General features: G+C 39.9%; 1 protein-coding gene and 1 long non-coding RNA gene across 4 annotated transcripts in view; one reads left to right on the top strand and one right to left on the bottom strand.

Annotated features, from left to right (window-relative positions):
* Positions 1–260: 260 nt before the first annotated feature.
* On the top strand, positions 261–12,436 carry LOC132210928 (uncharacterized). 2 transcript variants are annotated; one of them, XR_009447171.1, is made up of 4 exons: positions 261–1,813; positions 2,983–3,057; positions 4,664–4,778; positions 8,591–12,436. It is a non-coding gene; the product is annotated as an uncharacterized LOC132210928 (long non-coding RNA). The 2 variants fall into 2 exon arrangements; XR_009447170.1 differs by lacking the exon at positions 4,664–4,778.
* The window catches only part of hmgcl (3-hydroxy-3-methylglutaryl-CoA lyase), a 34,127-nt gene continuing 19,449 nt past the window's right edge, over positions 8,267–22,944 (bottom strand). For both annotated transcript variants that reach the window (XM_048558040.2, XM_048558038.2), the window contains exons 6-9: positions 19,211–19,274; positions 18,746–18,934; positions 14,649–14,774; positions 8,267–13,427 (exon numbers count right to left, since the gene is read on the bottom strand). In XM_048558040.2, the coding sequence (XP_048413997.1) occupies positions 13,326–13,427; positions 14,649–14,774; positions 18,746–18,934; positions 19,211–19,274 (481 nt within the window). In that variant the 3' untranslated portion in view covers positions 8,267–13,325. The remainder of the gene's footprint in view (positions 13,428–14,648; positions 14,775–18,745; positions 18,935–19,210; positions 19,275–22,944) is intronic.

Below are 22,944 nucleotides of genomic sequence, written 5' to 3'. Positions count from 1 at the left end.
TACATCGGAACACGGACTGAAAAAGAGCAGTTCCAGAGCGGCAACAGATAATAGCTAGCCCGTAGTGATAATTGAAAGTTAGGGAACAACATACACCTCAGGTGAAGTAATGTATGTTGTATTCGATGAAGAATGGTTCAGGTCGATTTCATAGTAAAGAACCAGCTTCGCACCTGATCAGTTGGGAGAGAGCACATCCAGATAGCAGGTGTGCTTGTGAAGACAGCAGGAATTTGGTGCAGAGAGGATGAGGTACTGATTTGATTTATAGTTGGTAAGGATTATACAAATGAGGACTAGGGCCCAAATAACTTATATTCATTGATAGTAAATATTGGTTTAATTTCAAAGGGGTAAGTCATTGGAGAACTCAAAGCAGTGGTGCACTCTCCCTGCTCCATTTTGAAAGCCAGGAATGTTTCCAATGCACGGAGCCAGCATACGGAGGAAGAGTCTCCAGCCTCAGCTCCGTAGCCCGGGTTTTGGAGCTGAACGGCAGCTAGGGATTCCATGAGGCACCCGCGAGGTGGAGACTATCATGGACAGCATATATAGAGATGGTCACACCACAGGCAAGACTCCACAGGCGAAAGGGAATGGGTGACCACCAGGCAGTGCAAGAGTCTCCCCTGCAAAACAGATATACCACTTTAGATACTGTTGAGGGGAATGGCCTAACAAGGGAAAACAACATCAGCCAAATTTTTCATACGACTATTGACACTGCTGCATAGGGGACGAGTCAAATGTATTGGAATGCAATAGTTATTGGGAATTCAATTATGAGGGAAAATAGGCATTCCTGTAGCAGTATTACAATTCCAGGTTGGTATGTTGGCTCCCTCGTACTGTCTAGGATGTATCAGAGGAGCTGCAGGACGTTCTAGAATAAGAGTGCAAACAGTAATGGTTACAATACACGATGATACAAAAAAAGGGGAAAAAAATGAGGGCCTAAAAGGAGAATTTAGGGATTGAGGAAATGAGACGAAAAATAGGACTTCAAAAGGTAGTAATATCAAGATTTCTACCATTGCCATGTGTTGGTCAGTGTGGAAATAGCAAGATATATCAAATGAATATATGACTAAAGAGAGGGTGTGAGGAGTAGGGTTTTCAGATTGAGGCACTGGGATTGGTTTTGCACGAGGTGGGACCAGTGCAAACTGGACCAGTTACACCTGGGCAGGAGCAAGACTGATGTCCTAAGGGGAGTATTTCCCAGAGTGGTTGGGGAAAGCTTGAAACTAAAAAGCCAGGGGTTGGAAACCTATGTAAGGAGTCAAAGGAAGAGGAATCAAGGACAAAAACAAAAGACAGAAAGCAGAATAAAAAAAAAAGTTAGGCAGAGAAATCATGGGCCAGTATCATACAGGGGCACAGTGTAAAATAATGGGAATAGGACAAGTAACGTTATTGCGTCTTAATTCATGGAGCATTCACAATAACTTGGATGAATTAATCATGCAAATAGAAGGAAACATGATATAGCCAGGATTACAGAGACATGGCTGCAGGGTGTCCAAGGATGAGAAAACAGTATTTAGGAAGGACAGACAAAGTAGGGGTAGTTGCATTGACAGTTAAAGAGAAAGTTAATGCAATAGTGAGGAAAGATATTAGCTCAGTGTGGATAAGTGGCACTGAGAAACACAAGGCATTTTATACATAATATTAGGAGCAAGAAGGTAACTAGGGAGAGGTTCACTCAAGAACAAAGGAGGGAATTTACGCATGGAGCCAAAAAGAAGTGGATGAGCTTCCTGATGAGTACTTCACATTGGTATTCACCAACAGAAGGACATGGATGATGGTAAGTTTAGAGAGGGTATGTTGATATTAAGGAGGAGATTGTGTTGGGTGTCTTGAAAAACATTGTTAGATAAATCCCAGAGTCAGATGGGATTTATCCTAGAATGCTGAAGGAGGCAAGGGAGGAGATTGTTGTGACAGAGATCTTTGTAATGTTTTCAGCCACAGGTGAGGTCCCAGGAGACTGAAGAATAATATTGTTCCTTTGTATAAGAGAAACAGGGATAATCCAGGAAATTATAGGTTAGTGAGCTTTAGATCAGTAGCAGGGAAATAATTTTTAGTGACAGACTTACTTGCATTTGGGGAAGAATGGACTTATGGATAGTCAAATGGTTTTAATGTGGGGTGAAGGTCTTGTCTCACCAACTTCATTGAGATTTGAGGAAGTAACAAAGATGATTGATGAGTGTAGGGCAGTGGATGTTGTCTTACTAAAGCATTGACATGGTCCCTCATGGTGGGCTGATCCAGAAGACTAAGTTGCATGGAATCCACAAGGAATTGACAAGTTAGATACAAAACTGACTAGATCATGGAAGACAGAGTTGCAGTGGGGAGGTATTTTTATGAATGGATGTCTATGATCAGTAGTGTTCTACAAGTAGTAGTGCTGGGACCTGTGTTTTGTAACTGTACATATACACATATATAAATGATTTGGATGAAAATGTAGATGGTCTGATTTGTAAGTTTGCAGATGACAGAAAAGTCAGTGGAGTTGTGGATACTGAGGAAGGTTATCAAAGGATACAGAATTTACATCATTCAGAAAGTTGGACAGAGAAATGGCAAATGGAGTTTAATCCAAATGTGTGAGATGATGCATTTTGGGAGATCAAATGCAAATGGCAAGTTTACACTAAATTACAGGACCGTTAGTAGCATTGATGTACAGGGGGATTGTGGTGTCCAACTCCATTGTTCCCTCAAAGTGGCAACACAGGTGGATAAGGTAGTAATGCTTGCCTTCATCAGTTGGTGCATTGAGTATAAAAGTTGGCAAATCACTGTTGCCTATCTCTGAGAGACAACAATACACACATAGACAATGATACGGCAGAGACACTTAGAGCTCGATAAAACCACAATTCATTTGTTAAGTACTTAAACAAATAACACACACTTAACTATCTCAGTCACTGTCTTTCACTACCTTGACTTCTGTAGCTAAACCCAAATGTTATTAGCCAAGAGAATCTTGCAGCCAGCCAGATGTTCGACGTCTTCACCACTCCTCCTAAGGTAGGGTACCACTTTCAAACATTAATCTTCAAAGTGTTGTTGAACAAAAGAATTTTTTCAGGCTGTTTATACACAAGCCTTTGTGCGAAGTATGTGCCTTATTTGGAATTATGCAAGTAATCTGAATGTTTTGTCCAAATGCATGCCTTCTTTCGACTTATCCATGTACATGAGCAATACCAAATGCTTTGCCCAAATGTATGCTTTACTTGATAGAAAGAGCATTCTGGATTTCCTGCAGTTTTAACTGAAAGCAGACTCAGCGTAATTCCATTCACAAAGCAGTCCATTGTTAGGCTTCTTTTCAGTTCCTGTCAGTTCTTGTTATCTTCAGCCTTATCAAACATCATGTTGCAGCTGGGTAAAACTTTAATTAAGCTGCATTTGGAGTATTTCATGCAGATCCATTCCCCAAACTATAGTAAGAAATGTGTAGAATTTGGAGAGGGTGTAAAAGAGGTTGTCAGGATGCCTCCTGCAGTCACAACGATGCCACCTGAAGGTTGCAGGAACAGCAATTCATATTCTGCTTGGGAACCCTGCAGCCCCATGGTATCAATGTGGACTTCACAAGCTTTAAAATCTCCCCCTCCCCCACTGCATCCCAAAACTAGCCCAGCTCGACCCCTCTCCCCACTGCATCACCAAACCAGCCCAGCTTGTCCCTGCCTCTCCAACTTGTTCTTCCTCTCACCTATCCCCTCCTCCCACCTCAAGCTGTACCTTTTGTGCTCCTGAGATGCTGCTTGGCCTGCTGTGTTCATCCAGCTCCACACTTTGTTATCTTGTCAAGATATTGAGTTCTGAGGAAGGGTCACCGGACCTGAAATGTTAAACCCTGATTTTTTTTTTCCTTCATGGATTGCTGCCAGACCTGCAGCAACTTCTGTTTTTGTTCCTGATTTACAGCATCCGCAATTCTTCCGGTTTTTATTTTGTATTTAACTCACAGCCATGTCTCTTCTAGGCATGCCCACCTTGAAGAAATTTTGCTCTCATAGCCAACAGGATTTTCCAAAATGGACAAAAACAAAAGACAGAAAGCAGAATAAAAAAAGAGTTAGGCAGAGAAATCATGGGCCAGTATCATACAGGGGCACAGTGTAAAATAATGGGAATAGGACAAGTAACGTTATTGCGTCTTAATTCATGGAGCATTCACAATAACTTGGATGAATTAATCATGCAAATAGAAGGAAACATGACATAGCCAGGATTACAGAGACATGGCTGCCGACATTAATTTCACTCACTTCCTGGTGTTTGACCAAGTATTTGCAAAAACGTGTTTCTGCAGCCATGTCACATTCCTTAGTGACTGCATCTGACTCAGACTCACCCCACGTGGATTCCAACTTAAGTTTCATCCCTCAGATTTTGAATCCTCTCAGGATCACAGATATCTTGTGACATTCAACATTCCACAGACAGCTGCTCTCATCACATCCTGAGATCCACACTCAATGCTGTGCAGCATTATATGCACACACTCGATCTTTCTCTGCAACAGCATTGCAGCATGTTGGCTCAGGGTTGCACCACTCTGCAGTTCCACTTCATCCTCTGCTTGTTCACCACGCTAATAAACTTTTTCTTTTCTTTTCAGGCCGCAAGGCCCACAAGATACAACAATTCAGAGATATACCTATGGCTGTCTGGAACCTTCCTCTCCTCCCCTTCCCTCTGATTACATCACCACCTCCAATCCCACCACCTGTCAGGTATTCACCTTCCCACCTAACCCTTTCTTTGAAGCTAAATGTTTTCTACTCAGCAAAGGTGGAATTCATTGCCACGGAGCGCAGTGGAGGCTCGGACGTTAAATGTCTTCAAGGCAGATAGTAATAAATTCTTCATCTCACGAGGAATCAAGGGCTATGGGGAGAGTGCAGGGAAGTGGATTTGAAATGCCTATCAGCGATGATTAAATGACAGAGTGGACTCAATGGGCCGAATGGCCTTACCTCCACTCCTATGTCTTATGGCCTAAGGTTTCAGCTTTATTCTGTGTCCCCATCTTAACAATTTATGGGCAAAACATGACTTTAAACTCCTCAGCTATCTTTGTCTCCACGCCCATTTCTTTGGACAAGAGTCCTGTCCCTATCCCACAGACCCCTTTGCCCAGTTCCAGCACTCTCCCTCCACCTGGGCCCATCCCTCTGGGCTTTTACCTAGACTCAATTTGTTCATTGAAAATTGTCAATGTGATGTAAGGTTGCCTCAATTTCTCTACCCCCACCCCTCACCAAATTCCACCTATCCCCCTCTGAACTTACTGCATTCCGTGCACTTTGATCTAACCCTGAATGTGTTATTAAGCCTGCTGATAAGGATGGTGCTGCTGTAGTCTGGTGTAATGACCTCTACATTGCAAAGGCTGAGTGCCAGCTCTCAGATACCTCCTCCTATCTTCCCCTGGACCATCACCCCACCATGACACATCAGACTATTATATCAATTATGGTAACTAACTTCCATTCATCTGGTGATCTCCCCACCGACTGCCTCCAACTTGATGGTCCCCAGCCCTGCACCATTACTTCCATCACTTTTCAAGAATCTACAAATGGGACTGGTCTGGGCAGATCCATTGTTTGAGCCTGCTCCTGCTCTGCAGAACTCGACTCTTCCTACCTTGACTCACTCTTCTCTCCCCTCGTCTAGTACCAGCCCCATGAATCCACAATTCTTCTGATGCTTTATGCCAGTTTCAAAATTTCCAGTTTGCAAGTTCCAGCTGCCTCCTATTTACCATGGATGTGCAATCCCTTTACACACCCATCCCCCATCAGGATGGTCTTAGGGCTCTCTGCTTCTTCATCAAGCAAAGGCCTGAACTGTCCCCACCCACCTCTGAGGTCATCCTCACCCCCAACAATTGTGTTTTAACTCCTCTCATTTTCTTCAGATCAGAGGGGTGACCATGGGTATCTGTCTTTTCATGGAGTATGTAAAACATTCCTTCCAGTCCTATTCAAGTCCCCACGCACAACTCTTTCTCTGATATATCGATGATATCATTGGTGCTGCTTCCTTTTCTCATCCAGAATTGGAAAACTTCATCGTTTTTGCTTCCAATTTCCACCCTGCCCTCACTTTCACCTGGTATCTTTCTGACTACTCCCTTCCTTTATTCGACATCTGTTTCCATTTCTGGGGATAGTCTGGTCACTAATATCCACTATAAACCCACTAATTCACACAGCTACCTGGACTGTACATCCTTGGATCCTGCTTCCTGTAAAGACTCCATTCCATTCTCTCAGTTCCTCTTGTACCGATCACATGGCCAATTCAGGTCAACTTCAACAAGGGAGCCTCCGAAACGTCCACCTTCTTCCTCATCTGACGATACCCCAGCACCATTGTTGACAGGGCCCTCAACCAGGTCTGACCCATCTCCCAGGCTTCCACACTCACCCCTCTCCAACCCCACATGAGAGCGATAGGGTTCACTTTTTCCTTATGTGCCATCCCACCAGCATCCACATCCAGAAGAAGCCATTTCTGCCACCTCCAGCAAGATGCCGCCACCACCAGACGCATATTCCCCTCCCCTCCCTTGTCCGCCTTCCACAGGGACTGTTCCCTCTGGAACACCCTGGTCCATTCTTCCTTCACCCCCGACCAGAGCCCTGCAGCACCTTCTCCTGCAAGGAGTTAAAGGTACAACACCTGCCCATTTACCTCCTCCCTCCCCAGTATCCCAGGGCCCAAACATACCTTCCAGATGAAGCAACACTTTACCTGCACTTCCCAGAATTTGTCTGCTGCTCACAAATGTGGTCTCCTCTACATTGGTGAAAATGAAGCACAGACTGGGTGAGCATTTCACAGAACATCTACATTCTGCTCACAAAAAAAACCCCTCCGCTCCATTTGCCTGCTACTTTAACACACTACCCTGTTCTCTGGCTAACATCTGTCTCGAGCTTGCTGCAGTGTTCAGCGCAAGCTAGAATACCTCATTGGGGAGCGGACCCTGTACCCCTCCAGACTCAATATCAAGTTTGATAACTTTAGAGCCTAAACTCTCCCATGTCCTACCCCACACACCAGGCCTTGTTATCACATAGCCTACCGTTACACACTACTTATTGTTAATCACTAACTCCCTATTAAGCTATTTAGCCTCCTAAATCTTCCATCAACTTGTTTGTCTATCCAACTGCGCTTTTCTCTTTGAGCTCTATTCTTTATCCTATTGTTTACTCTCTACCCCATCCCCATCTTCTGCACATAAACTGATGCTTTCCTAGGTACCATCAGTTCTGAAGAAGGGTCACCGGACCTGCAACATTAACTTTGACTTTTTTCTTCACAGATGCTGTCAGACCTGCTGAGCACTTCCAGCAACTTCTGTTTTTGTTACTTGGATTGGAATGTATTAGCTATGAAGAGTAGTTGGATAAACTTGGATTGTTTTTGCTAGAGTGTCAGAGGCTGAGAGCTGATCTAATGAAAATATATAAAATTATGAGGGACATGGATAAGGTGAATGAGTCTTTTTCTCTTCCACCGGGGGGGGGGGGGGGGGGGGGGGGAGGGAGACGCCAAATACTAAAGGGGGAATGGGGAAGAACACTCTGTTTAAGGAGAGGGGGGAAAAGTTTAAAAGAAGATGTGACAGACAAGCTTTTAAAAAAAAGTGGTAGATGCCAGGAATGCACCACCACAGTAGGTGGTAGAAGCAGATATACTCGTTCAAGAGGCATTTAGGCAGACACCTGAACAGACAGGGAATAGAAGTATACAATCAGTAAACAGATGTGATTAGTTTAGAATGCCATCACGGTTGGTACCTTGAAGAGCCTGTTACTCTGCTGTACGACTCTATATTTCATATTTTATATGTTAAATTTATGTACATCACTATCAAAACAGTACACATTGAAATACATGTTCAAAAGGTCAAAATTATAATCTCACTAACCTGTTTACAGAGTTACAGGCAACTGTAATTAAGAATCTGACATGTAAAAACATTATTCCTCATTTTTGTTGTGTAAGTGTTATGATTCCAACTAATGGTACTACTGGACAAGTCAGATCCTAGAATTAAAGGTTAACAAAACAGGAGGCTGGAAGGTCTACAAGCAGCATCTGAGAAAGAGCATGAAATTTGGTTTGATAGATCATATTTTACATTTTTTTTGCTGTTAGTTAACATGTTGGTTAGTCACAAATTTTAAAATGAGGCTGCAAATGTTTTTTAAACACGAATTTATTACACAAAAAGAAAACAAATAAAATAAAATAAAAGCTCTCTAATAAATACATTACACATTTGGAAAGATCTTAATACAAACATAGGTTGTAATTTTTTCCAATTTCCCAACACCACTAAATTAGAGTCTCAAGTCCAGAGAAATTAACACTCCTATTGCAACACTTTAGGTTTCGACTGACTGCTTTCCAGATCATCTCATCGCACTGCAGAGAATATTTGATGATCTCCCTTCAGTTTTGGCTAAAATTAATTCTTTACAAATCTGAGATCTTAAACTGTTTTATTTCTAATCACTTACAGATTGCTGTCCAAACTCTTCTGGTCTGAAAGCTGCACATTTAAGACCCTTCTGCCAAGAGCAACTGGCTTCCCAGAAGTGAACCCTACTCTTGCTAGGAGAGACAGTAAAAACTTGCCTCTGATCTTCATTTTAATTGTCAATCACTGAAGTGAAAACAGTCTTGGCTTGATCTGTCCGTCATAAACTCAGAAGTACAAACATATTTCCATTAACACCACAGAGGTTTGCAGTCACTTGCTTGGAGCAGTTTCTGGATTTAGGTCACTCCAGAATGATTCTGCTGGCTTGAAACAATCTCACAACAGTAACCGACATCCATTGGCATCTCTTTAAAACAATTCAATCTTGAATGATGATAATATGTATTACACAACTTTCATCACAAAGCAATTTAAAAATATAGCTAAGGCAAGCCATTAACAGTCTACTGAATTAAAGTGCAACAAATATTTTTGCATAAGAAATTTAAATGTTTTCGTCAATTTATTCAAATAAATGCTGTTTTACTGATTGGAGGTTCAGACATTAGTTGTACTTCATTTTCTTGAATCTTTTAAAATGTTAATTTAAACTGTTTTTAATCAGTTCTAAAATATTCCAAAGATAAAAACGTATTGGAGTACTCAATTGTTGGGTCAATGTTTGAAGTCACAATTAGTGCTCTTAATTTTTCACTAAGTTTTCATTTTAAAACAGTACAATCCTTTCCAAGTTCATTCTTCAAAAGGGAGGTGGTGACCTAGATAACATTCTGGGCACCTTTGAATTCAATAAAATATTTGGAATTAAGAATTTAATGATGACCATGAATCCATTGCCAAATGTCAGAAAACCCATATGGTTCACTAATATCCTTTAAGAAGGGAAACTGCCATCTTCACCTGGTCTGGCTGACATGTGACTCCAGATTCACAACAATGTGGTTGACTCTGAACTGCCCTCTGGGCAATTAAGGATGGGCAATAAATGCTGCCTGATCAGTGAAGCCCTCATCCCGTTAAAAATAAAGAAAATATTTTTTAGGATATCGTATCAATAAAGTGTCAAGGGCCAATTAACAACCATCTCTATTGCCCTGAGAAGGTAGCAGTGTTACTCAAACTTCAAACTCCAACTTGATCGGCAATGAAAGGGCTTTGCGACATCCAATGACCGTGAAAGAGCTAAATAACTGCATGTAATATATTTCTTTGTAAGGGTTTGACAGAGTCAAATGGCTTGTCAAGTCCCTTCCAAATGCGTGCAAAATTTGATGCAGGATAAGTCATCAATTGAGCACCAGACTGGGCAAGGATTGCTGGTTTTCTTCCCTAACAGATAATTCTTTTTAACAACAAGTCAGCTCCATGATCATTTAAAATAACAAATGGTAGCTCTATTTTCAGAGAAAGATTATTTTAATTGAATTCAAATTCAAAAACTGCATGATGAGATTGGAAATTACTTTGTCTCGATTCTTAGACAAGGCCTCTGGTTTACTAGTACAGTCACATATTATGCTACCATCTCTAAGATTATATTATGCTACCATTATCTGTATTACTAACATTTGGACGCTTGTGTCAAAATTGAGGAGTGTCTCTCAGATTGTGTCAGGCTACTGCATGACTAGTCATATCCATACCCGTCAATATTCCAGCACAACATCACCATTTGTGGTTATGTCCTGCCCCAAAGGCACAGGTGGTGGCACAGTACTGCACAGTTAAGACAGTGTTGCCCTGACAATCCACAATATTGACTTTGAACCCCATTAAATCTCATTGTATCAGGTCAAACATAGGCAAGGAAGCCTCCTGCTTATTGTCATGCTGTCTCACAACTCAGCTGAAGAATCATCATCCATGTTGAACGCTACTGTGTGGAATCATGGAAGTGGCAAGGAAACAGAATGTACTCGGAGTGGGGGACTTTAAATGTGCATCACCAGTAATGGCTCAGCAGCACAGTTTTTGACCAAAATCCAAGAGTATATAGTTGCTAGATTGTGTCTGGAGCAGGTGGTGAAACAGCTAACCAGAGGGAAAAGCATACATAATCTAATTCTCACCAATCCGCCTGCCACAAATGTATTGTCCAAGACAGCATCAGTAGGAACAACCATTATGTAATCTTTGTGGAGTCAAAGTTCTATCTTCAGACCACAAAGAATCCAGCCATCATACTGTGTTGCACTACTGCTGTATTAAAAGCGAGGCGTCAAACTGGTGGAGATAAAGCACAAAACTACTCACATAACAAATAAAGATAAATCACCAAGAGAGAGGCAAGGCAAAGTGATTCTACAATGAACAGATCAGATCCAAGGTCTGCAGTCCTGCCACATCCATGAAATCAGGACAGTAAGACAGCTCATTGGAAGAGAAAGTTCCACAAATATTCCCATCCTGCATAATGGGGGCGCACAACACATCAGTGTAAAAGATAAGCCTGAAGCATTCGCAACAATCTGCAACCAGACAGATTAATCAGATGATTCAACTGGGCCTCCACCACGATCCTGTGTCACAGATCAGACTTTAGCCAATTTAACTTGCTCCATGTGATATTAAGAAATGACAAAGCAATGGATCCTGACAACATTCCAGTAACAGTACTGAATACCTTTGCTTCAGAACTTGCTGCATTCCGACTCAATCTGTTCCACTGCAGCTACAACACTGGCATCTACCCAGCACAGAAAGGATTACCCACGTCTGGCCCTATATAGAGATGAGAAAAAAAAAAGGACAAATCCAACCCAACCAATTACTGCCCCATCAACGTCCTCAATTATCAGAAAGCTGGTGGAACGTGTCATCAACAATACTATCAAGCAGTACTTGCTTAGAATAATCTGCCCAAACTGAACATGAGTGAGTTCTGCTAGGGCCACTCATCTCCTGCCTTATGACACCACTAACTGCAAGATCCTCTTGAAGCTATTCCATCGTTCTGACTTGGAAATTTATTACTATTCTTGTGGCATCATTGGGTCAAAACCCCAAAACTACATTCCTAATGGTATTGCGAGTGTACCTACATCAAATGGGTTGCAATGGTTCAAAGCAGCAGCTCATCTTTATCTTTCCAAAATCAAATAGGAACTGGAAATAAATGCTGGCCTAGCCAAAGTCCACATCGCATGAACGCAAAAAAAATTCAAAATAAATTAGAATGAATGCACTAAATAGAACGCGTAAAATCAAAACATCATTGTGATAACTGCATTCATCAGTTCAAAACATTTAAGTTCTACCTTTTTAAGACAGTTGGCACCGCTGTGGCACATGAACACTATTAAAGGACCAAAGAGAGTGCACTTCTAGTAAAATATCATTGAGGGATTGGAAGTTCTTTCATTACTTGCATTATAAACTGAGTCATACTTGAGCCCGAAACGTCAGCTTTCCTGCTCCTCTGATGCTGCTTGTCCTGCCGAGTTCATCCAGCTCTACACCTTGTTATCTCTATACTTGAGATGTTGTGGGTTGTCTGCCATTTTTCCAACTGCTGGCTAAATGAAAGTGGTAAAATGTACACCATCCACAATTAGTAGGTGCTTTTTAAACTGGAAACTGTTGTGTGGAAATTTCAAAATGTGCTAACATTTTTGACAACATTTTGGTTGTCTCAGTGCAAAAAGATAGCTGGTTTCTGTGACTGAATCATGTGATATCAATTAGGGTTACTGATTCAATTTCCACTTCAGACTAAAGTAGTACAGCAATTTCTGTATGAATCACAAAAATATCCAAAAGCTTTGCATCAGAATTCCATGAATACATAGTTTTAAAAAATTCCAGTAATATTTTTTGTAATTTGAAATTTTTTTTTTGTAAGGCTAAATCAGTTAAACAAACTAACGTTCATTTTAACACATTAAAATATAACAATATTTGTTTAATTTTCTTCAGTTTCCTCATTCATTTATAACTTCAGAAAAATTACTACAGTGAACTCTGAAAATACAGAAATGCTTTGAGAATTTTATTTTTGGATAAGAGGTAAATTGTGGAGAATTGGATCGATGAAAATATCTATACTTTCAGAATCTAAAAGACATGTGAAAATTTTCTGATAACTTTACACATTTGGCATAGAATCACTGAATCCTTAGTGCAGAAAAAGGCCATTCAACCCATCGAGTATGCAATGGCCCTTCAATGAGCATCCCACCCAGGCCCAGCCCCAGCCCCTATCCCCATAACCGCACTTTACCATCGTTAATCCATCTAGCCTGCACATCCCTGGTCACTTTGGGGCAATCTACCTAATCTGCACCATCTTTAGACTGAGAGGGGAACCTGGAGCACACAGCAGAAACCTACACAGACTTGGGGAGGACACAGAAACTCCAGACAGTCACCCAAGGCTGGAATCAAATCCAGATCCCTGGTGCTGAGAGGCAACAGTGTTAATCACTGAGCCACCATGCCATCCAGAAAGGAGTTAGCTCATTACAGCCTTTGGAAAAGCACTTGGTTTTTGAGCTTAAGTGCAAGAGATGAAACATCTTGGAATATGGAAGGAAAATCTTTAGGTAATTATGAGAGGCATTTTGGGAAAACGCACAAATAATGAACATATGATGTTTGAAGCTCTTTAAGAGAAACAAGTGATTAAACAAACATGTTTCCGATTCTAGCCCAATACTACACTCAGGAATTACAACAGGAAAGTGTAGGGTGGAAATGTTTACAGTACTTGTCTATTCTTCCATCCATTCAATTGTATATAACAGTTTACTGATTACTACAATTTGCAAGAAGCCTGAGCAACTTTAGAGCTGGTTTTCCTATTTAGGGCTCTGCAGATGTATCCACCAGCGTCCAATAACTTATGCAGATCCACTCCCTAGAAAATAAGATTAAAAATTGTTGTGTTAAATCATAATATTTGATGACAAAGACCAAAATTAATTTAGTCTGACTTCTACCACTGTGGTGGTTGCACGAAATAAAATACTGCAATTTCTGATTAATCAGGGTAGCCCTAGTGACAGACATCTGTGAATCATAAGGCCAGAATTATCTTTCTCCTCCCATACATGCTATACTTAAAAAGTTATACAAAGAACAAAGAATGATACAGCGCAGGAACAGGCCCTTTGGTCCTCCAAGCCTGCGCTGACACATTTTGCCTCACGTTACACAATGCCAAAAGGTATTTCAGCCAATTAAACCTAAGGTAACTCTGAACGAAGTATGCTGTGGCATCTATTGTACTCAAGCACATGAGTATGGCTAGGGTATGTATGCAGCATTTGTATCAAAACAATAATAATATTTACAACTGATATAGCAAACAAGGTGACTTAACATGTATAAAAAGGGAGAACAAAATTTGAAATTTAATCTTTTGTTTTGTCCCAATTGACATAAGTTCACAAGATTTGACATTTATTGGTTTGTCTGCTGGCTTAAACTAATCTTCCTCATTCAGTGATATCCAATCCAAATCATTTGGTTGGTCAATAGTTGGCTTTGCTTTCTAAGCGAATCCAGTTGGTTAAATCCCACCTAATTAGTTTACAGTTTACTTAAAATATCATCGTTGCTCCCTTTCATCACCTGACGTCCTATCATAGTGTGTAAACCAGAAAATAAATTATGTCTAAAATTTCTGAATATCAGTCAGAAATTTCTAGGCTCTTAATTAAATTGTGTTTGTAAAATACTCCCCTCCATCAAGTTTCAAGTACGTCCTCTGATGAATGCCAGTTTGGCCTCACAGAGTAAAAGATACTAAATTTCTCCATTTCAATATCTAAATGCTACAAAGACAGGCTCAGCCAGGTAGCTTGTGGGAGAACTGGGAAAAATGGGATAGCAGAATTACATCAGGGTACTGTAAGGAATGACATTGCACATGCAAGTGAACAACAGAAGACCCTAGTTAGTGGCAATGGGCTTTCAGACAAAGCTACGTAAAATTAGAAAAATCTTTTTATTACAGTTTGCTGTTACATGGCTGAAGAATTAAATTTCAGTGCGTTAATTCTTCTTTTGACTGTTACAGGCATCAGATAACAACATTAAAGTTAGAACAAAAATAGTTCCTTCAAGTGATACGTACAGTGTGAATTCCAAGCCCATTCAACATGTACACTACATCCTCAGTTGCCACATTTCCAGATGCACCTTGTGCATAAGGACAGCCACCCAAGCCAGCTATTGATGAGTCCACTGTTGAAATTCCCATCTGAAAAACAAATTGAAAACTCCAGATTTAATGAATACTTAAATTACTGTGCAGGCAGCCTTGTATACAAAGGTTATGGAGTCAACTGAATGTCACATGGGAGAAAAAAGAAATAATCAAAAATGTGTTACCCAAACTGCATGTCTTATATTGCTTTCTTAGTCATTATTTGAGGATGTAGGAGATATATAGTTTAATTCACCTTCACTATAGGAAATGTCATAATGGATGGGAACCAAAGCATGGCCTTAGATGGTCAGATTCAGACCAGGAAACGGGAGGTAGAACATTAAAAGATGTAGTCAGCAACTCAAAGCCAAAAGAAACAAAGATTAAAAAGACTTCATCACAGGAAATTTACGGGGTTGAGCTGTTTACACTTCAATGCAAAAAGAGTATTATAAATCAGGCAGATTAACATGTTTTGGGGAGACAGGGGAGGAGTTACTCGCCTCAGATTTTCAGCCTTTAACTTATAGTTGTTGCTCCAGTTCAAGACTAGAAGACCATACAAAACAGAAACAGAAGGCCATTTAACCACTGAGCCTGATCCACCATTCAATAGGATCATGGCTAATCCGACAATTCTCATTTTCACTTTCCTACATTTTCCCCCATGACCTTTGATTTTTCCTACAGATCATTAATTCATCTGGCTCAGCCTTAAAATATACGAGAGGACTCCACCCCTTGCTCTCCGTGGCACAGAGCTCCAAAGACTCTCAAACCTCAAGAAATGTCTCCTCTTGTCCATCTTAAATTGGCACCCCCTCAATTCTGAGACCATGTCCTCTGGTCCTAGACTCTCCCATAACCGGAAAGATCTCAGCATTTATCTTTTCAATCCCCTTTCGAATCCTAAGTTTCAATTAGATCACTTCTCATTCTTCTAAATTCCAACGGACACGGTCCCAAACTGTTTAACTGCTCATCAGGCAATCTTCCACACTAGGGATCATCCTGAATCTTCTCTGAACTGCCTCCAAAGAAATGGAACCTTTTCTTAAGCAAAGGGGACCAAAACTGCTCACAGTAGTCCAGATATGGTCTTACCAGCTCCTTGTACAGTTACACTAAGACTTTCCTACTCTTATACTCAGGCCCTTGAAATAACGGCCAATGTTCCCTTAGCTTCCTCATTACCTGCTACACTTCTGTGCTAACTTTATGTTTCATGCACAAATACCCTCAAGTCCCTTTGAGTTGCAACTTTCTGTATTATTAAAATGGAGAAAAAGTGTTCTTTTGTCCTCCCTTTGAAAATGAACAACTTCACATTCTCCCACATTATACTCCATTCGCCAATTTTTTTTGCCCACTTATCCAACCTAACAATATGTCTCTAAACTGTTTGTATTCTTCTTACAACGTTCCTATCCATCTATGTGTGTGTTGTGGCTGATTCAGCAATGTTTGTGGACAATGGTAACCCTCCACGATTTTGATGAGAATGTCACTGAACGTCAAGGGAAGACAGTTGGATTCTCACTTGTTAGAAGTGGTCATTGCTGATGATTGAGACTATGATATACATTTTGTAGACAGGTTATAATGGGCAATGTTCTACCTTGTCAGGCAGATGCTAGTACATCATTTACAGATAAGTGCAGCATGGCCAGTTACATCTCATTCCACTAGGACATTTAGGTTTCAGTTTATGTTTTGAACCTATTAAGCTATTGCTAACATTCAATTTTTGCACACATTCTGCAGTACTGTTAGCAATGGCATAAAGGAATTTCTCAACTTTTTTGTTTGCATTTCCATACTTTGTCCCCACTGTTGTCCAGTCATACGTAGAGTCAAACAGCACAGAAACAGACCCTTTGGTTCAACTCATCCAGACATCCCAATCTGACATGGTCCTATTTGCCAGCATTTGGTCCCTACCCCTCTAAACCCTTCCTATTCATGTACTTATTCAGATGCTATTTAAATGTTTTTGTACTCAGCTTCACCACTTCCTCTGGCAGTTCATTCCATACACACACCACGCACTGCATGAAAAAGTTCCTTTTAAGTCTTTCCCCTCTCATCTTAATCCTATGCCCGCTTGTTTTGGACTCCTCCACCTTAGGAAAAACAGCTTGGATAGATACCCTATCCATGCCCCTTAGAATTCTATAAACCTCTATAACATCACCCCTCAGCCTCCCGCAATCCAGGGAAAACAGCCCTGTCCTATTCAGACTCTCCGTAGAATTCAAACCCTCCAGTTTTTTCTGCACCCTCTCAAGTTTAACAACATCCTTCCTATAGGAGGGCAACTAGAATTATGCGCAGTATTCTAAATGTGGCTTCACCAATGTCCTGTGCAGTCACAAAGTAATGTTCCAATTCCTAAACTCAGTGTCATGAATAACGAAGGCAGGCATGCCAAATGCCTTCTTCACCACCCTATATACCCGTGACCGCACTTTCAAGAACTATGTACCTGTATCCTTCGGTCTCTTAGTTCAGCAACACTCCCTAGAGCCCTACCATCAAATGTGAAAGTCCTGGCCTGGTTTGCCTCACTGAAATGCACCTTACATTCATCTAAATGAAACTATGTATGCTGCTTCTCGGCCCACTGGCCCACCTGCTCAAGGGCCCATTGTACTCTGATGACCTTCTTCACTCTACACCATCTATTTTGGTGTCATCTGCAAACTTACTAACCATTTGCCCAATATTCAGATCCAAATCATTTATATATAAATAACAAAAAGCAGTGGACTTAGTATCAATCCTTGTAGCACAGCATTGGTCACAGGCCTCAAGTCTGAAAAACAACCCTCTACCATCACCGTCTGCTATCTTCAAGCAAATGTTGCATCCAATTGGCTAGCTCCACTTGTTACTGAGTCTACCAAGTGGAATATTGTCAAACTCCTTGCTGAAGTCCACATAGACAGTGTCTATCACACTGCATTCATCAGTCATCCTCAAAAAACTCAATCAAGTTAGTGACATGATTTCCCACCCACAAAGCCATGTTGACTATCCCTAATCAATCCTTATCTTTCCAAATGTATGTAAATCCAGTCCCTCAGAATCCCCTCCAACAACTTAACCACCACTGAGGTAGGGTCATCGGTTTATAGTTCCCTGGCTTTTCCTTCCAGCCCTTCTTAAATAGTGGCACCCCCACAACAGCCAACCTCCAGTCTTCCGGCATCTCATGTATGACTATCGATGATACAAATATCTCAGCAAGGGGCCCAGCAATCTCTTACCGAGTTTCCCACTAATTTCTGGGAGACATCTGGCCAGGTCTCAGACATTTATTTACATTCATTGCTAAAGAATTTTTTAAAAAAACTCCAAAGAGAAGTTTTTTATTAAAAATATTATTGATGCATTCACAAGTTTCTTTTTAAATGTCATTCTCTCAGCTAAAACAAAAACAGTTTTGCCCATCTCAGTTTTCTTTGTAGGGCAACAGTTTGTCAAAATAAACCAGTTCAGACTTTTTGACTTTCGAAATCATTTCAACATCTTAGCAAAAACACATTAAAGATTTCAAAACAATTATCACTACAGATATGAAGTGGTCAGTTTTTATCCCAAGAAAATCAAGCTAACTAAAATGGAGTAGCAGGAAGCAAAAAAGGGCAGGTCAATGTTGCACCGATTAAAATCAATACTTAGTGCATATATGATTAATGTTGCATATAGGACACTATCAGAAGTATTTGCCAAGTCAGAAAAGGCTCAAATAATTATGGTACTGACACTGCAACCCAGATATCTAATTGAATCAATGTAAACCTGTGGACAGGTAACTGCATGCAGAAGCTGACAAAGCCACAGGTATTGTAGCTCAAAGCATATGAAATATAACTGCTATTCAGATAGTATTAGAACTGTGAAATTCACCACATGTAATCTGCTGAAACTCAGTTTATCAAAGCAATTTTACTAAAACTCAAGCCTCAATCAAAAACAAAATCCATGAAAAGATGTCTTAATTTGAAAAAAAAACTTGCCTGTAGTGCTGCAAAAATGTTGACAAGAGCCTGGCCATATGTATCATGACAATGTACAGCTAATGCACTGACTGGAATCTCCCTGATTACAGCTGTCAGCATTTCTCGCATGCTGCCTGGTGTTCCTACACCAATGGTATCCCCCAGGGATATCTCATAACAACCCATGGAATAGAGTTTCTTGGCCACCTGTAAAACAAAAAGTAGTCAGCTGCAAGGCTAAATGTTTAATTCTACATGCATCTTAACATTTAGTGACGTACATACAACTTTAATGTAGAAAATCATTAAATTATGGAGGAACATTAGCACATCTACTTTTACATTTAGTTAGTTTTCATGGCTCAATGTCTATTTCATACATTGATTGATTACTAAAATGTTGACTAGTTTTACAGTATAAGAAAAAATGTTTCTGTAAATTTCAATGTGCTCATTCTTTTCCCCAACTCCCATCACACATGCCTCTGCAACTTTAGTTGGGGAAACATTTCCTTCATAAGGGCAGCCAAGGACACAGGAGACATACCTGGAAAAGTAGAAAAGACCAAGTTAATGCAACAGATTCAGTGTAAAAATGAATTTAACAGCATTGTGGACAGCATACGTGCTTCCTTTACTACCCCCAGACCAAGTATCATAATTAAATAAATTTGTCAGCAAACTGGAGTTTAAAGACAAAAAAGGTTATTCTCACACGACTACCCCAAAAATGATGCAGTTTCACTCATTTGTCTCACATGTACATAAAGATTTGACACGTGCAACCAAATAATGTTACAGCATGTAATGATCCTAGTGTCTTTTGTGGCAGGACTGTAGTCTTAGGTGGTTTTAGTATTTTAAATTAGAAGTGAGGGTAGTGAAGGATTCTCAATAGACTTTCAGGCTCCTTAAATTTCTAGACTGGTTCATCGATGAGCCAGAGTTGGAACAGGTTCAGGGAGGTGGCGTCTCCTATTAGGATGTCTTGCTGTTGTGATGACTTGCAGCTAGTTCAATGGCTTCCCATTAGAACTTCTCACTGACTTTAAACCAGTTAGCAACATCATTTAGTCATCATATAACTTGTATAAATTCAAAGTTTTTTTTCCCCTCTTTCTCCCCCACCTGCTAAACAAAGCAGTGGCCTGTGGTGTACTCTAAAATCCTATGTTGCTATTTAATACCTTTTCATCCAGTCTAGTTTGTGTGACGAAAATATCATAATACAACAGAAGGTTGATACGATCCCTTCATATCCTTCTTGTACACATCTTCACTGTAAGCTTTGATGTTCTAATTCATCCTGTCCAAAAAGGGAAGGATGAAACTTGCTGCAATTTTGTGGTAGATCAATACCTAAACAGAGTAGTTTGTTCACATGCTGAATGTCCAAATTTAATTAGGTACTTACTTTGGACTTGGGACTGCCTTAAGCTTAAATGTCAATGGTCACATGATTTGCAGCGGCCATTTTAATACTCCGGTGGTGACTTGTTTTAAAAAAAAGTACTGACTGCAAGATCATACTATACTGCAGCATAACAATAGTCTCTATGCAAAGCAATATTGATAAATTAATAACAATGAAACAAACTAAAATGCAAGGAGTTGGAACACAGCTGAACATTTCAATTTGCTACCTAAAATGCATTTACTGCTTTAATTTACGAGCATGCTTGTTTCACCTCATGAAGATTTTCTTAATCATTAGGTACAACTTGATCAGTAACAGTTTCTCTCTCTTATATGTGTCATGTTATGTGGAAATGTACTTCTCTTATCCAAACAGAATTTGCATGATTGCGTGATACTTAGATGTTACAACTGCCCTCCTGTGGCTGGAAACAGGAAGTACAATACAAAGAAGCGCAGTTGATTACAATAAAAATTGTTACAGGCACAAATAAAAGAGATCTTATTCATTTCCTTCAAATTTTCCAAGCACTCCTTTTCGTTATTCTTCAAAGATCTTCTGTTGTAGTACTACAGAGTACAGTTTCTGTTTTAAGACTGTTAATTTAGAAACTTTCACTTACAGTTAAAACAATCTGTAATGACAAGCTGAAGTTCGAAACAAAAAGCTCTCAACAGTGCAATGACCCCATCACCTACCGCTAGAAAACTAGACGCCCCCAAGACAGAGCAGGTTAAAATCTTAAAATTGATAAATTTAATAAAGGAAAATGAATATTATTTGCAAGATTTTTCCGAAGAGTAATTTGCAAGTTTCAAAAATAAAGCCAATGCTTTCAGCTGACAACTCAATATATTGAAAAAAAATGCTACAAAGAGAAATTGGTGTTGCATTCTCCATACAGACCTGAAAAAAAAATCCTCAACTAACACCTGAAGAAAGGAACTGAAGTATAAAATTTTGATTAGAATAGTTAAAATCCAAAATAAATACGAAATTAAGTATGCACCAACACACCAATGGCGTTTGCCTGGGCGGGGGCGGGGAAATAAAAGAAAAAAAAAATCAACTTAACTTTAAATACTCCATTCGACAAAGATATGTTTTACAAAACTACAACTACTTGCACTACGTGCAATCTCAGATCACGGTGCAGGATTCCACACTTTTCCCAACAATGGGTTTGGCCCTAGAGTTATTTTCACTGGAGTTATTGTTTATCTAAAAGTTCCTTGATATGGTTAATATCCATACGGCACTCCTGTGCAATTCCCTTATATAGGCTCACAATAGTTTTGATAGTTCAGAGTCCTCCCTTTAGCCCTGTTAAATGGTTTAATCTCACAGAACTAAAGCAGTAGCAGCAGACTTGTCCAGTTCACAATCCCTACTTCCCCCACCTTCAACCTTCTGTCCTTTTTAAAAAGCTTTAAACACATGCTGCTCCTTGTAAAGTTGCAGGACAAAACTTCCACTGAGGGTTCAACCTATGTGTACTCAACACAAATTGTAACTTAATATCTCTGTTGACTTTGTTTTTTTTTTACAGCTTTAATTTCCATAGCATCCTCAGCCAGACTTAATTTCTCAAATATCATATTCAAGAATTACAATTATCCTTCCTTTCCAGATGTACTTTAGTGTGACAGTGGATTTAGATAGATGTCTCACAGGTTCTAGTCAAGTACCAGGCTTGCCAGACTAGGAAGACACTTCTTGTTTTGAATTTATTTAGTTAATTGAATTCTGATCATGTGTGTTATTCACAAAACCAAAATTCACTCAAGGAAAATAGACAACCTCAATTTTAAACAACCCTTATAATACAACGTAGGCACATTCTCAAACACTGATTTAAATCTTCATCTAATTCAGCTCAGAAAGTTGGTCTAACAAATTCATCAGCTGTTTGAGAAGATTACTGAATCTGCAGTTTCTGTGTTGTTGTGCATTGTTTTAACCTTAATATTTTTAAGTAGGGCCTGTAACAAAGCAAATTTTCCAAGTACTTCACAAATACAGACATCAAGTCAGAAAGAATGAAGCTTGGCTGCAAAAGTTAATTTTAGAGGATTTTTGAAGTTGTACAGGGGAGTGGAGGGAGTTTAGGAATGTCAAGAATTAAATTAAAGGCTCTCCAGGCAGAATTGTGGGTAAATAAAGGATATGTCAAAAGCAAAAATCAAAGTAACTTGGCAATGAATACAGGGCTGAACAAAATTGCAGAAGATGAGGTGAGATTATGATGATGTTTAAAATGACTTTAAAATTTATAGCATGGGAACAGGAACCAAGGTCTGGAACCGATTTCTAGGAGTGGCCTATTGCGGGATGAGTGACAGCAGAGTTGCTCATGGTACAGTTAATGATTTGTGCTTTAGGAAGGTTCAAGTTAAGCCTATGACAGGAGATTTGAGCAGCAAATGGAGAAAAATTGGCTCGTCTCCTTGCTTTAGGAGGCTGAGAATGGCAGAGGTCAGCCACAGTTTATTCATATTGCTATTCTATACCTTGTGCTGAACAAACTTTATACATGGATATCTGGTTGGCATGGATGATTTGGACTGAAGGGCCTGTTTTCATACTTTATAACTATGTACCCTTATATGCATTTTGGAATTGACACAGTTGCAATGTAATACTAGTCAAATAGTCTGCCAACACTCTGTTGGCACACAATTTAGGAAGAGGATAAAAGGGAATAAAATTGTTTTAATCATTACCCATTGAATTAATTACAGTACAGTAGAGAGGAGTTATCAAGCACTTAATGTGCCATAAATGTTTGCTTTCTAATAAA

This window comes from Stegostoma tigrinum, chromosome 24, assembly GCF_030684315.1.
Source record: "Stegostoma tigrinum isolate sSteTig4 chromosome 24, sSteTig4.hap1, whole genome shotgun sequence".
Classification (NCBI taxonomy): domain Eukaryota; kingdom Metazoa; phylum Chordata; class Chondrichthyes; order Orectolobiformes; family Stegostomatidae; genus Stegostoma; species Stegostoma tigrinum.
The sequence above is the reverse complement of the archived record's forward strand: the minus strand, read 5'-3'. Positions and strand labels throughout refer to the sequence as shown.